General features: G+C 36.2%; 1 protein-coding gene across 1 annotated transcript in view; it reads left to right on the plus strand.

Annotated features, from left to right (window-relative positions):
• The window catches only part of Kdm5b (lysine demethylase 5B), a 76,130-nt gene that overhangs the window by 38,617 nt on the left and 21,406 nt on the right, over positions 1-16,107 (plus strand). Inside the window, exons 6-14 of the mRNA XM_046463856.2 lie at positions 1,318-1,414; positions 1,715-1,824; positions 3,069-3,227; positions 4,853-4,972; positions 6,962-7,120; positions 8,301-8,482; positions 9,676-9,838; positions 12,877-12,996; positions 14,062-14,256. Of these exons, the coding sequence (XP_046319812.1) occupies positions 1,318-1,414; positions 1,715-1,824; positions 3,069-3,227; positions 4,853-4,972; positions 6,962-7,120; positions 8,301-8,482; positions 9,676-9,838; positions 12,877-12,996; positions 14,062-14,256 (1,305 nt within the window). The remainder of the gene's footprint in view (positions 1-1,317; positions 1,415-1,714; positions 1,825-3,068; positions 3,228-4,852; positions 4,973-6,961; positions 7,121-8,300; positions 8,483-9,675; positions 9,839-12,876; positions 12,997-14,061; positions 14,257-16,107) is intronic.

Below are 16,107 nucleotides of genomic sequence, written 5' to 3' on the forward strand. Positions count from 1 at the left end.
TATGGATGCCTACATCTTACCTCATGACACCTAATGGTAATGATATCACCTGTGGAAGAAAATCTCTTACTTATGGACATCCTTAATATACCTGAATGAACAAGGGCAAAGTGATATATAGTTTCAGAAACACTACTTGGTTAACAGATCACAAAAATAATTTTGTTTTTTTTCCCTCAAAAATATCAATACTGGGGGCCTGGGGATGTGGCTCAAGCGGTAGCGTGCTCACCTGGCATGCGTGCGGCCCGGGTTCGATCCTCAGCACCACATACAAACAAAGATGTTATGTCTGCCTAAAAAATAAATAAATAAATATTTTTTAAAAAAAATATCAATACTGGGGCTGGGGATGTGGCTCAAGCGGTAGCGCGATCGCCTGGCATGCGTGCGGCCCAGGTTCGATCCTCAGCACCACATACAAACAAAGATGTTGTGTCCGCCGAATACTAAAAAATAAATATTAAAATTTTCTCTCTCTCTCACTCTCTCTTTAAAAAAAAAAAATCAGTACTGGGCTGGGGATATAGTTCAGTTGGTAAGAGTGCTTGCTTTGCATGCACAAGGCCCTCGGTTCTAATCCCCAGCACCACAAAAAGAAACAAACAAACAACAACAACAACAAAACCCAATAAATATTAGTACTATGAGAAACAATAGAAACCAAGACTGGCTTATATACCCTCAATGAGAAGGAAGGCCTTAATAGTTTATTGATGTTAAAAGTATAGTTTATAATGATGGTTTGTAAAAAGAATTGAAGAAAATTTTAGAAGCTGAATTTTCTGTGAATACTGGTAGACCTTGGAAAGAAGTCAACAAAAATAAATAAGCTTCCAGGAGGAAAATAAGAGTTGTTTCCAATTTGAGTCGTAATATTTCCCATAATTTGTTCCTGATTTTTCGTTGTTATTTTTGGTGGAGAAAGGGCCTATTTTTTTTTTTTAAAACATAAAATAGTGGAGAATACTCTGCTAACTTCTAAGTTTCTCATTCATACCTTAAGTAAGAGTTGTTTCAGGGCTGGGGTTGTGGCTTAGTGGTAGAGCACTCACCTAGCATGAGTGAGGCACTGGGTTCAATCCTCAGCACCACATAAAGATAAATAAAAGTATTGTGTCCATCTACAACTAAAAAACACTAAAAAAAAAGAGCTGTTTCAAAGATGAGGTGGTCTCTAAGGGAAGAGAGAAGTGTGTTTTGAATTCCTGATTAACAGATATAGTTTGTAAGATTATATAAATCTGTACAGTTTATATTCTTTAAAGATTTCTTTTTTTTAAAGAAAGTATTCATGTATATGGTAATTTCTTTTAGGCCATGAATATTAAAGTAGAACCAGAAGAGATAACAGAAGCCAGAACTCATAATCTGAGACGTCGAATGGGTTGTCCAACTCTAAAATGTGAAAATGGTAAGAAAGTTTATTCATGAATAAGAAAGAAAACATAGCTGGGTATGGTGTATTCCCAGCTACTTAGGATGTTGAGGCAGGAGGATTACAAGTTTGAGACCAGCCTGTGCAACATAGTGAGACCTGTCTCAAAATAAAATAAAATTGCCTGGGATGTAGCTCAGTGCTTAACCTAGATTTGGGAAGCTCTGGGTTCAATCCCCAATATAAAAAAAGAAGGAAGAAGGAGGTGATGGGGTGAACAAGGAAGCAGAGAACGACATAATACAGAAAGATCTAACTTTGGATTGCCTCCCACAGACAAAGAAATGAAAAGTAACATCAAGCAAGAACTCACTGAGAAGAAAGATTATATTGTAGAAAGTGAGAAGGAAAAGCCCAAGAGTCGATCTAAAAAATCCACCAATGCTGTGAGTTGATTTCTTCCTTTCTCTTTTCCCCCATTTCTTCTTTTCTCCTTTCATTTCTTCCTTTTGAGTCTCTTTACACTGAAGCTTATACTTTTGTGCTGTACTTAGGTTAGGTTAACTTACTGCCTGACAATGAAAAGATCTTTTTGAGTCAGTTTATACTATCAGTTTATAAATGCAGAAATACATGAGAACCTTATAAAGACAGTGTAGTAATATGGGGAGGTGGTAGGGGCAGCTGTTTTTCTAGAGTACATTCTGTTTAGCACTGAATAGTAAACGAGCTGTATCATATATTGAATCACGAACCCACCTTCAAATGAGCTGAAGGCTATGTCAAAAATCAGTTTGGTGTTTTCCAACTTTCCATCTAGCAAGGGAAAGGAACAGAAAAAAGAAATGAAATATAAAACAGAGAAAGGAAGGAAAGAAGAAGAAAGGAGCCTAGGGATTAGTGGGTAAGGACATGGCAGAGATGGGGAGCTGTTTACTCTGTTAGACACTTTTGTTTAAAGTGAAACTAGAGTGTTAGGCTCTGGTTGCCCTCTTTCCTGCTCCCAAACCGATAAATATACCTCACCACTGGGTATTTTGGGGGAACTTTTAAACACTGACCCTTACTTAATTAGAATTTGAAGTGATAGTTTAATGTAGTTAATTAACTTTAAAACTTCTCTCCTTTTAAATATGGCAAAATTGAATTTTTCCTTCATAAATTCTACTTTTGGTTAGCTGATAATTATTACCTAGCACCTTATTCTTCTAGAAGACTCCTTTTTCTTTTAAGGTTGGGTCATAAGCTTTTTAAAAAATACTTGTTTTAATTGTATATAAACACAGTGCCTTTATTTATTTATTTTTTATGTGGTGCTGAGGATAGAACCCAGTGCCGCACAGGGGCTAGGCAAGCACTCTACCACCGAGCCACAACCCCACCCCTGAAAGAATTATTTTTAAACTACCAAAAGGTAGCAATGTAAATATAGGACAATTGAGAAAAAATATTCAGAAACTTGGGAGATCACATTTTGGAACTGAGGTTGCATGAAGTATTATGAAATACCTTTTATAGAAAATGAAGGATTTTTTTTTTTTTATTTTAAATATCTCTTATAGAAGTTGTACAACTGGAAGCAGGCTGGAAAGACTACATACATGTCTTAGATCCATTTCATTATTACAATTTCACTAAATCAAGTAATAGCTCATTCTGCTTTGTTCTACCCTCTTTTTCATTGATGCAGGTGGACCTGTATGTCTGCCTCTTGTGTGGCAGTGGCAATGATGAGGACCGGCTTCTCTTATGTGATGGCTGTGATGACAGTTACCATACCTTTTGCTTGATTCCACCACTCCATGATGTTCCCAAGGGAGACTGGAGGTGTCCTAAGTGTTTGGCTCAGGTAAAAAAGACAGTGGTAGCATTAGAAAATTTCTTCTGGCGTACTTTTTCTTTGCCTGGGGGTTTAGATTTGGCAATGGATAATAGTGAAGTCCAGGAAGAAAATTGGATTGACCCTGAATAGGATAGAAGTCTTAGAAGTAAATTCCACAGTGTGGCTGAGAGGGGGGTGGAAAAAAGTAAAAAAATGTAAGATATAATTACATTGCTTTTAAAAAAAATCTCATTGTAAAAAGCACTGTATATTCTTAGCAAAAATTCTTGAAACACTGAACAACTGAAAATAGAGATAGTTCACAGTGCATAGATAACCATCATATCAGTGTATATTCATCCAGACTCTCTTCTATTTTTAAACAAATGAAATTACATTACATAAGCAATTTTAGTGATCTACTTTTAAAGTATTTTTGTGTAGTTACTGATACTTGCCATCACTTTTTATGAGGATTATTTTATACGATTTATAATGAAGCAGTCACTTGAATACTATGTTTGCATTAGGATTAGATTATGTAATAAGGTGGATAATAGGGATGAACTTGGCTGGGGTTGTGGCTCAGTGGTAGCACTGGGTTTGATTCTCAGCACTACATACAAATAAATAAAATAAAGGTCCATCAACAACTAAAAAATATTTTTAAAAAATAGGGATGAACTTGTAAGATGGTCTGGAATATTCAAATTCATTAATTTGCTATAGTCTAGGGCCGCCTGTAACTGCCTGCTAACTTCTCAATGTTTAGTTTTATTTTTTTAGTACTGGGGATTGAACCTAGGGGTGCTTTACCAATTAACTACATTGCTGATCCTTTCTATTTTTTATTTTGAGATGGGATTTTACTAAGATGCTTAGGGCCTTGCTAAGTTGGTGAGGCTGCCCTTGAACTTGGGATTCTCCTACCTCAGTCTCCCAAGTTGCTGGGGTTATAGGCATGCACCACTGTGCCTGGCTCAGTGTTTGTTTTTGATGGCATAATTAGGATATAATTAACTAATGCTGTTCAGAGAGCCATTCTACTTCCATCAAGTGTTTTATCTCTATTTTGATGATATATTATGTGTTGATTTTTTTCTTAGTTTTAACTCTCTGAAGGACATTATTCCTCTCATTATTGAAAACATTTTTTGGTTCTGAAAGAAACAAGGTTTTAGGCTGCCTCTTTTTGTGTGTGTATGTGGGTTTGGGGACAAAGAGTTAATAATTGGTGATTGAACTCAGGTAACTGTACCACTGAGCTATATTCCTAGTTACTGCTTTATATCCCCCCATTTAAATTTATTATTTTGAGATAGGATCTCACTTATTTGCCCAGGCTGGCCTGGTACTTGTTATCCTTCTGTTTCAGCTTCCCCATGCCCAGCCTAGGATGCTTCTTTATAGAGATTTAAATTATTCAAAGTTGTGATTATTTAAGTAAATATTTTATTTGCTTGCTAGAACATCCTTCAAATTTCAGGCAGATTGATTTTTTTCTTTTTAAACAGAGACATTGCATAGAAGTAAAAAAAAAATAAAACTTTTTTTTAAAGAAAATCTGTCCTTTTCATGATTGACCAGATAGACTTGTAGACTTGACATTTTCAGGTGCCACCTAGAACACAAACTTTCTTTTTTATTTGCAGGAATGTAGTAAACCACAAGAAGCATTTGGCTTTGAACAAGCAGCCAGGGACTACACGCTTCGTACTTTTGGGGAAATGGCAGATGCATTCAAATCTGATTACTTCAACATGCCAGTCCATGTATGTACATATTAACTGCTTTGATAGAGAATTTTAATAACTTTTGGAGACAGAATGACAGTTTTAATTTTTAATGATATTAAAATTCCACAATAAAATTCATTCTGATTCATCTAAGAATTTCACTAGAGATACCTTTTTCGCAGAGATTATACAGTAGCAGTAGTAAAAATAGCAATAAAGAAAATCACCTACAGTCCCTTTAGCACAATGCACGTAATTTAAAGAATACAGCAAAAATTTATTGACAGCTTACTATGTGCTAAGCTGTGTGCTTTGCCTTGGGAATGCATTTGTTGTATATTAGCTAGTTGCATGTAAGTTAGTATTATAAACTTCATAGGATTCTGGTTTTAATTCTCCCTGTTCACTTAGCACTATAAGCATGCTTCATTCAGCATTTAGTAGTCTATCAAATGAATATGACAAAACTAAATGGTTTCCTTTAGTAATTCTGGGTATTTAAAGCTAGGGTCTTCCTCAGTTCTAAATAAATGCTATAGCAAACACTTCATCCATGTTGATCTCTGTAATTGAATTATGTTCTTTGAATGATTGCTGAGATCTAATGTTCTCATAAATAAGAATATTTATTCCCTACCCCTCCTCCACAGGTCCATCAATTTATGGCACTCCAGCTTTACGTGTGTGTGTGTGTGTGTGTGTGTGTGTGGTGCTGGGATTTGTGTGTGTGTGTGTGTGGTGCTGGAATTTGAACCCAGAGCCTTGTGCATGCAAGGCAAGCACTCTACCAACTGAGCTATATTCCTAGTCCCACCATCCAGCAGTATATTAATGAGCCTGCTTTTCTTTATTATCACCAACATTAGCTAAAATGTTTGTTTATTTAATTGGCTTATGTTTATTCTCCATTTGAATTTTTAGGTCTTTTGATTCCTTGTATATTATAGTATTTGCCAGTTTTTGCTCAGCCAGTTCTAGTGACTTGCAACCTGTCTATGGTTGGCTTTTTATTTTAATTAAAAGATGAAGATTTTGAAAGATGTTTAAGTTACTTACTTGCCTGTGTACTGAAATCAGATATCAACAGATCCTTGACAATCTGGTGCCTTTTTATAGGGCATTCTGCCCAAATTAATTGTTCTTTTTGTTTATAGTCTGCACCCTTGTCTCTTTTTTAATCATCATTGCCTACTTTACTCTTTCTGTCATATCTAGTGAAAAGAAAAAATGGATGGACTCAAGACAATGTGTTCAAAAGCCTCTTGAAGTATAAAGCATCATTCTAAACACAGATGACCATTCTTTTTATACTGTCTTCAACCAAGTTGTGTACTACATTTCTGAAAAGACAAACATTCCCAATTTTTGAATATCAGCATTTTACATTCTTTAGCTACTTTTTATAATCATAGCCAGGTTCATGATAGAGGAACATGAATTCTTAATTTTTTTTTTAGAATTAAAAAAAATATATATATATATATTTTAGTTTTTGGCGAACACAACATCTTTCTTTGTATGTGGTGCTGAGGATCGAACCCGGGCCACACGCATGCCAGGCGAGCACGCTACCGCTTGAGCCACATCCCCAGCCCCTGAATTCTTAATTTTTATGTTGCTGTTTCTTTTCTTTTTTTTTTGGTACCCAGGATGGAACACAGCGTGTCTTACCACTGAGCTTCATCCTTGGCCCCTTTGTATTTTATATTTTAAGACAGGATTTCACAAAGGTGCTCAGGTTGGCCTGGAACTTACAATCTTTGCTTTAGACTCTGAGTCTCTGGGATTATAAGCATTGCACCATTGTACCCAACTCTTAATGCTCCTTAATTATAAAATTCCTTTTAGAAAATAAAGATGTTTCCTGAATTGCCTGGGATCAATTATGGAATGATATGGAGAGAATCTTCCCTTAGAAGTCTGGTCCATGATTCCTGTCATTAATTTACCTAGTTACATCAGTGATAGGCAGTTTGTAAATGAGTTAGAAAACTCACCTTTTCCTCTTATTATTAATATTTTTAGATGGTTCCCACAGAACTGGTTGAGAAAGAATTCTGGCGATTGGTAAGCACTATCGAAGAGGATGTCACAGTGGAATATGGAGCTGATATTGCTTCAAAGGAATTTGGAAGTGGTTTTCCTGTTCGAGATGGAAAAATCAAACTTTCACCTGAGGAAGAGGTAGGCCCATGTAGAAGGAACTTTTAGTTTGAGGGAGACTTGTGCATTTAAAGCTATGATTCAGCATATCCTTGATCTAAAGAGCCTGCTACTGGATTAATAGCATCCTTATTATTATTACTTTTTAATGGAGATCATTTGTTTTAAACCTTTATTTCACTTATTTTTATGTGGTGCTGAGGATCGAACCCAGGGTCTTGCACATGCGAGGCGAGGGCTCTACTGCTGAGCCACAACCCCAGCCAGCACCCCCCAACTCCAGCATCCTTATTATAAAAAATGAAAGTCCATGTATGTGGCTTGAAAGTTTAAGTACTTATTGAAATTCTGTTTGGTTCTTGAAGTAATTTATGATTACTTTCAGCAGATCCTTAATTATCAGATTCTTAGTGATTTCAAGAAAAGTTGGAAGACAATAGAACAATTCTAGTCCTAACTGTACCACTACATTTTATATCATGGTGATAAGGGAAAATAACTTTGCCTTCAGATTGTATAATTTAATTTCTCCTTCTGAAGAAAATCTAAGAGTTTTGTTTATTTATTTATGTCTATGAGTCTATTGCTTTCTACACCATCAGGTTTCTAAAAAAAATTTTATTTCTATCCTGTTAGGAAGTAACAAAAAAAGAATAAATAAATATATAAATATATTCTAACACACACAGGAAATGGGTAATCCTATATCTATAGCTTAATGAATTTTCACAAACTAAGCACACCCATGTAACCAGCAGTCGAATAAGAATTAAGATTACCCCCCGCCGAAACTCCCCCTTTGCCCTCTCTCCTTCATTACTTTACCTCTTTCAGGATAACCACTATTCTGACTTCCGATACCGTAGATTACTTTGCCTACTTTTGAACTTTAGTATCTCTGTATCCAGGGTCTTGTTAAGTTGCCCAGACTGGCTTTGAAATTGCAATCTTCCTGCAGCAGCCTCTTGAGTCACTGGGATTACAGCCTTTTCCACCAATCCTGGAACAAGTCCATTTATATAAAGCTTTAAACGAGGCAGAACTAATCTACAGGCATCCTAAAATTGAGCATGTTGACCCCTCTACTTCCCACTCCCTTTTATTTTGAAGGAAATTATTTTCCAGACAGCCTTTGGAAACAGAATTCTAAAGTATTAGCATGGTACAGCTAAAACTTTACCCTCATTTTTCTTATTTTTAGGAATATCTTGATAGTGGCTGGAATTTGAACAATATGCCAGTGATGGAGCAGTCTGTCCTTGCCCACATTACTGCTGATATATGTGGCATGAAACTCCCTTGGTTGTATGTGGGAATGTGCTTTTCTTCATTCTGTTGGCATATTGAAGACCATTGGAGCTATTCCATCAACTACCTGCACTGGTGAGAAATCCCACATAGAAAGTATAAGCAGTATGTAAACCGGGTAGAAAAACTTTCTGTTCCTCTTAAATATGTCTCAGCTATGTTTGAAGACTGACGAGCTAGTTTTTTTCACCGCTATTACAATAGGCATCCTATTAAGGCAGTACTAGTTTGTAAAGCTTCCTAGAAGTACATGGATCCTCTAAATTGTACACTGTAGCCTGAGAAGTGTAGCCTGTTTCTGGGGACAGGATAGTTATTCTTTGAAGTGAGTAAGTTTTTACTCATAGAATGGTTAAAAAAGCTTTGGACTATACTTTCCTATAGAAAATTGCATTCAGTGGCAATTTGGGAATAGAGGCAGGCTATAGGTACATAGTATCTTCCAGGTCCTTGGGATGCCAGCTTCCTTTTTGTTGGGTGGAATTCTGTCACCACAACACTTTGAGGGAACCTCATCCTTGTGTCTGAATTTTGTGGATGCAGATACTTGGACTTCTTTACCTCTACTCTCAAAGCCATTTCTTCACATCTGTTTTTCCCCCTTTATTCATCTTGCTTCTAAATATAAAAATATTTGAAGATTCATAATTCACTTAAATCCTTATATAAGGAATTCAAGAATGTACCACAAGAAAGAAGAGATGGCATATATATGTATAGCATCAGTTCTTCTTCCCTGGGCAATTACTCCCAGCTGTAAAGTGAAGATGATATTTATCATACCTCACAGGGATGTTACAGATTAATTGGTTGACAATTTAAAATGCTTTGAAGAATAAGAGCTCTTTAGAAGTGCTAATTGCCTTATCATTTTTGATTTAACCTCATCTGTCAGAATGGGCAAGGGAAGAGGAAGATGGAGAGTTGCCATCTCTTGTCAGTTGCAGTAGGAAACTGTGGAACTTCATATCCTGTAGATCCCTTATATTATTAAAAATTCTAGATATCTGCATTTTTTAAAGGGTTAGTTAAAAGTGGGAGCTGGGAGAGGAATGGACCTCAGCTAGAAAGTCTCATGCTTAACACTTATACTTGAAGGTAGAAAATGCATTACATATGTTCAGATTACATTTATAATGATACTTCCTCAGTTTGAACATTCCTTTGTAACTAAGTCTTACACAGCAAGGTCTGAAAAATATGAACTGATTAACATTTTGTTTTGTGTTGGTATTGCAGATTGATTTATTTTTATAATCTCTTTCCAGGGGTGAGCCAAAAACCTGGTATGGAGTCCCAGGGTATGCTGCTGAGCAGCTAGAAAATGTAATGAAGAAACTAGCTCCAGAGCTCTTTGTGTCCCAACCAGATCTCCTCCATCAGCTTGTGACCATCATGAACCCCAATACCCTGATGACTCATGAAGTGCCTGTATGTTCTGGTTAATCCTCCTATCACTCAGACTTACTAATTCACCACTTTTCTTATTCTCTATTATTTACTTTTTAATGAAGTTGATTTGGTTACCTGTTTTCCATAGGATACTTCATAGCAGAAACAGGTGCTTGATGCAAGTTGGTACTGTATATATAGCATTAACCCAGTGGGGGTAGTCACTCAAATACCACAGAAAACTGATTTGTTGCAGCTAATACCTGGATAACTGAATGGCCTTGCTTTGCAAAAAAAAAAAAAGTGTGTGATATTTTTCTTTTTTTCTTATTGTTCATTCAGTGGCTTTAGTATATTCATAGGTTGTGCAACTCTCACCACTAATATGTTCTAGACTGAATTTTTGTTTATGACTTCAGTCTTACAGTCAATAAAACAAACTTTTTTAAAAATATTTTTTAGTTGTAGTTGGACACAATACCTTTATTTATTTATTTTTATGTGGTGCTGAGGATCAAACCCAAGGCCTTGCACACTCTACTGCTGAGCCACAACCCCAGCCCTAAAACGAAAACTTAAATGATCTGTCAGTATACATAGTTTACTATGAAAATGGCTAAATTTTGTTATAGAGAGGTGTTAGAATTCTTTATATTCTGTCCCTATTTGAAAAAATAATTATATTGAATCTATATGATCTTCATTTTGAATGGTGAACCAAAGTGTCATTCTTGATAGAAATTATTTATATTGTACCCCTACCCCCAAGTTTTATTTTAAGTGAAAATTTACTTCTAGGTCTTGAGCTTGTTCAGGGCTCCCAGTCTTGACTTGGAAGGTGCTGGGGATATTTTCTCTGAGATTGCTGTTACATAAAGTAACATTCATATGCTTACTTTCTTTTGGAGAATACTCTGAAGATATTTTGGGAGTCTATATTGATTTTTTTTTTTTTTTTTTTGGTGCTTGGGATTGAACCCAGGGCCTTTTGCACTTGTGTATGCAAGGCAAGCACTCTACCAACTGAGCCATATCCCCAGCCTGGGAGTCTATATTGAGATGTATGGAATTGAAGAGTCTATCCTAATTAGCTAAATAAAATGTAAATGATAGACTAATAGTGTTAAAATGAATTATTTTTATTTTTTTTTAGTTGTAGATGAACACAATACCTTTGTTTTACTTATTTATTTATATGTGGTGCTGAGGATTGAATTCAATACCTTACATGCGCTAGGCAAATGCTCTGTGACTTAGCTACAACCCCAGCCCTAAAGTGAATTCTTGATCTTGCTGTGACCTAAATTTTATGTGTTTTGGCTTCACAGGTTAGTTAGTCAGTGGGAATAGACTGAAAAGACATTTCATTGAGGTATCATAAGTTATGCATGGGCTATAACTGATAAAATAATGACCAATAAGTACCAAAATTCTTCCATACTTTCATTGTTAGTACTTTGCTCATTGATCCCTGCCCCCTCCCCCACCCCCTACCATGTGGATTGGTCTTGCCCCATTTGTCAAAAGTAGCTTGCTCAATGCAAGACTTGGCTCTAGTTCTTTAGTATTTGAGCCAATCATGCAAGACTACATTCTGGACCTACAGAAGTAGATGAATAAGCTGGGTGCAGTGACTCACACCTATAATCCCAGTGATCCAGGAGGCTAAGGCTGGAGGATCACAAGTTCAAAGCCAGCCTCAGCAATTTAGTGAGGTCCCAAGCAGCTTAGTGAGACACCTTGTCTCAAAAATAAAAGGGTCTTGCCAATTTGCACCCCTGAGTTTAATGCCCCGTACCCCAAACAAAAAATAGATGAATGAACTCCTGTGCAATAGGGATTCACAATTTAAGGGGAAAAAAGGGGCAAAGTTTATGTAGAAAATGGAAAGGGTGGTGTGGTTTGTTAGTGTCAAGTAGACTATTGAGATTCAGAAAGGGCTTATAAATTAGATGCCATCTGAAGTAGGAGTTGGAACTTCTGCTTATAAGTGTTTGGCAAAGAGTAGGAGAGGAAGAAAGTAGTTCAGATAGAAAGGATTTTGCTCATGTGATACAGACAGTCTTTATGAGAACCCTAATAAGAGTCATTACCATGCATATGTCTGGACCCCATCACTAGAATTTTCTGATTTTTTGGGGTCTTTTTTTGGGTCTTGACCATAGTTGGAACAACCATAAATTCGAGATATAGAGTCTTAAAAAGCTGTGTGCTTTTATGTAAGTTCAGTGTAAAAGGTGTGTGCCTTGAATAATACAGGTGCTTTTGGTGTTTGGTTAATCCGAAGAGTGGAATGATAGGAAGTAAATTTGAGATCCAAATCAGGAAGAGCTCTGTATGAGATTCCTTTTTTAAAAAAAAAATATTTATTTTTTAATTGTAGTTGGACACAATGTCTTTATTTGTTTTTATGTGGTGCTGGGATCAAGCCCAGGGCCTCCCACGAGCTAGGCGAGCGCTCTACCACGGAGCCACAACCCCAGCCCTTTTATGATATTCTTGAAATAGAATCTTCAGCTGGTGGTAGGTTATCCTGTTTGGGGGTAATGAAATTACATTAGGATTTTTTTTTTTTTAAATGATATCAGGGATGCTTAACCACTGAGCCACATCCCCAACCCTTTTATTTTTAAATTTTTTAATTTTTTTTTAAATTTTGAGACAGGGTCTTGCCAATTTGCTTGCCTTCCAGAGTCTGCCCTTGAATTTGTGATCATCCTGCCTCAACCTTCTGAGATAATGGGATTACTGGTATTCGCCATCATCCTCAGTAGGATATTCTTTATGGTAGCTGTATTTAGAAAAATGTGTCTTGATCCTGGATGTGGTCAAAGTTTTGTATTGGAAGCCATATTTTTTGTTCAGAGTAACTAACTATGGTAGCCTGGGGTACTGCTCCATCTTGTGGCAGAAATTAGGTGACATTCTATCTATAATTTTTCTTTTCTTTTTTTCCTCAGTTTTAACTGGCAGAAAGCTTCATGTTTTGGAGAATCACCTAATAGTTTATGTCCAAATTATCTTTGGTGAGACTGTAATTGAGAACCTCAAAAATCTCTAATTATCTGTCTTTTTAGGTTTATCGAACGAATCAGTGTGCTGGGGAGTTTGTGATTACATTTCCAAGAGCTTACCACAGTGGTTTTAACCAAGGGTTTAATTTTGCTGAGGCTGTTAACTTCTGCACTGTTGACTGGGTATGTAATTACAAATTAGTGAGCTTTTTCTAACTGTGGAAATGGAATATAATGCTTTCAAATCTGCCCTGTGTATTGTTACTATAACCCGTTGATGTTCAGCTGGACAGTCTGCAAATTGTTTTCCAGTCCATAAAGAGATAAGGCTCTTAGTACCACATTGTAAATCAAGCATATGTAATATAATCACATTATTTAATTCCACTAACTTTTTCTTTCTTTTGTAGCAAGACTTTATTTTTTGTTGTTGTTGTGACTTTTTTTTTGTTTGTTTTTTGTTTTTGATTATTGTTCTTTTGAGATGGGGTTTAGCTATGTTGCCCAGGCTCACCCCAAGTTCCAGGGCTCAAGTGATCTTCTTTAGCCTCTTCAGTATCCTGACTTAATGAAGAAAGAGGAGGTATTGATTAATATTCTGCAACTCTAGTCTGGAACTTTGTCCATACTGGTTTAAATTATCCACAGTTTTTGCAATTTACTGACACATTTGGTTTCCTTTAGTTATAAAGTTGAATATTTTTAAAAAGTATATTTTAGTTGTTGATGGACCTTTTTTTTTTTTTAAATATGTGGTGCTGAGATTCCATTGCCTTCATACATGCTAGTGTGATATTTTATAGTGTGATATTTGGTGATTTTTTTTTTTTTTAATTTTTTATTGTTGGTTGTTCAAAACATTACATAGTTCTTGATATATCATATTTCACACTTTGATTCAAGTGGGTTATGAACTCCCATTTTTAATACCACTTTTCAACTAAGGTACCCAATATGCCAGATCTTTGAGATGCAAAGATATATAAGGTCTGGGTCTAGTCTTGGTATCTTAGTCTGGTTTTAGAGTTGATAAATGTTTTAACCCAGAATGCGACATTTGATTAATTGATAGTACAAGTTAGAAGTTTTGGGAAATAGAAGATGAATGTATCTCCTCCTTTCTTTCTTTTTTAATTTTTATTGTTGGTTGTTCAAAACATTACATAGTTCTTGATATATCATATTTCACACTTTGATTCAAGTGGGTTATGAACTCTCATTTTTACCCCGTCTCCTCCTTTCTTTCAGCTGCCATTGGGCAGACAGTGTGTGGAGCATTACCGCCTGCTTCACCGTTACTGTGTGTTTTCCCATGATGAGATGATATGTAAGATGGCGTCTAAGGCTGATGTACTAGATGTTGTAGTGGCTTCAACTGTTCAGAAAGACATGGCCATTATGATTGAAGATGAGAAAGCCTTAAGGGAGACTGTTCGTAAATTGGTAAGGTTTCTCCTCACCTAATTGCATGTCATCCGGGTGTAACTTTAATAAGTTACACACTTTAAGAAGTCGTTTTTAGTGTATTTAATTTCCTTGAAAGCCATTCTAGTAGATGTATAGTAATATATCATTTTTGTTTTTATTTATTGCCTATCTTATTGTGGACTTATTTGCTACCTATTTATCTTTATGTTCAAATGTTTGTACCCCTCCTTTAAAATATTTTTAATTGTAGATGGACATAATACCTTTTATTTTATTTGTTTTTAAGTGGTGCTGAGGATAAAACCCAGTGCCTCACAGTGAGCCACAACCCCAGCCCATATTAGGCCCTTTTTATTTATTAAATAAGATTGTTCTAAGAGTGCATTATATATTCTGTATACCAGTCCTTTATCAGATAAGTGTTCTGCTAATATTTTCTCCCAGTCTGGTTTATCTTTGGTTCTCCTAGCACTGTCTTTCATAGAATAGAAGGTATTCATTTTGATGAAGTCCATTTTATTTCTTCCTTTGTTGTTGTGCTAGGGATTGAATCCAGGGTTTTGTGCACTCAACCAACTGAGCTATATCCCCAGCCAGATTTCTTCCTTTTGTAGATCATGTTGTGGTTGGGGGTATGGGTCCTACTTTAAAAAAAAAACAAAACAAAAAACTTTGCTGCATCCCCAGCACTACCCCTCCCCCCCCCCCCGCAAGACAGGGTTTTTTGTTGAGTTGCTGGGACTGGTCTTGAACTTTAGATTCTCCTGTCAGTCTCCTGAGTGGCTGGATTATAAACGTGTGCCACCACTCCTGGCTAGAATCTTATAGTTTGAAGACTATATTTAGGCCTTTGATCCATTTCAAGTAATTTTTGTTGTGTGATAAGGTATTGGTCAAAGTTAATTTTTTTTTTCATGCGGATGTCTAGTTGTTCCAGCATCATATTTTAAAAAAAGTATCTGTTCATTGTTACCTTGGCATATTGGTTGAAAATCACTTCATACATATGTACATCTGTCCTATTGCTAATGCCATATGCTTCTCATTATTGTAATTTTCTAAGAAGTTTTAAAATCTTGTATCTTACAAAAACCACCCCTGTCTCCCCTACTGGGGGCTGGGGGTTCAACCCAGGGTGAATGCTCGGGAAACATTTTAACACTGAGCCACATCACCAGCCCCTATATATTTTGAATTCTGAGCCAAGGTCTCACTTGCAGTCCCCTTTATTCATCCTCCCAAGTTTCTGGGATTACAGGTGTGCACCACTTTGCCTGGTTTACAACTTTGTTCTTTATTTTAAAAATAGTTTTGTCTCTTTTATTTTCTTTGAATTAGCTGATTGATTTCTACCAGAATGACTCATTAGGATTTTGTTTGGGACTTTATTAAACCTATAAATAGTTTGGGGATAATTGATACTTTTAACAATACTGAGTCTTTTAGTTCATGAACATGGTATAGTTATGTTTTTCTCTTTTTTGGCATTATTATAAGTGGCACTTTAAAATTTTTTTATTTTCTAATTGCTAACATGTAAAAATACAACTGATGTATTCTGCAACCTCATTAAACTCACTTTTAATTTCTAGTAGATTTTTTGGGGGGTGGGGTAGGGTGGGTGGGGTATCAGGATTGAACTCAGGGACACTCAGCCACTGAGCCACTCAGCCACTGAGCCCAGCCCTATTTTATATTAGAGACAGGGTCTCAACTGAGTTGCTTAGCGCATTGTGTTGCCTAGGCTGGCTTTGAACTCACGATTCTCCTCTGTCAGCCTTCCAAGCCACTAGGATTACAGGCGTGCACCACTGAGCCTGGCAATTTCTAGTAGATTTTTTTAGTACCTTTTTTGTTTATCTTTTT

The sequence above is a fragment of the Marmota monax genome, unplaced genomic scaffold (genome assembly GCF_021218885.2).
Source record: "Marmota monax isolate L192 unplaced genomic scaffold, Marmota_monax_Labrador192_F-V1.1 WCK01_AAM20220418_F8-fsc00099, whole genome shotgun sequence".
NCBI lineage: Eukaryota > Metazoa > Chordata > Mammalia > Rodentia > Sciuridae > Marmota > Marmota monax.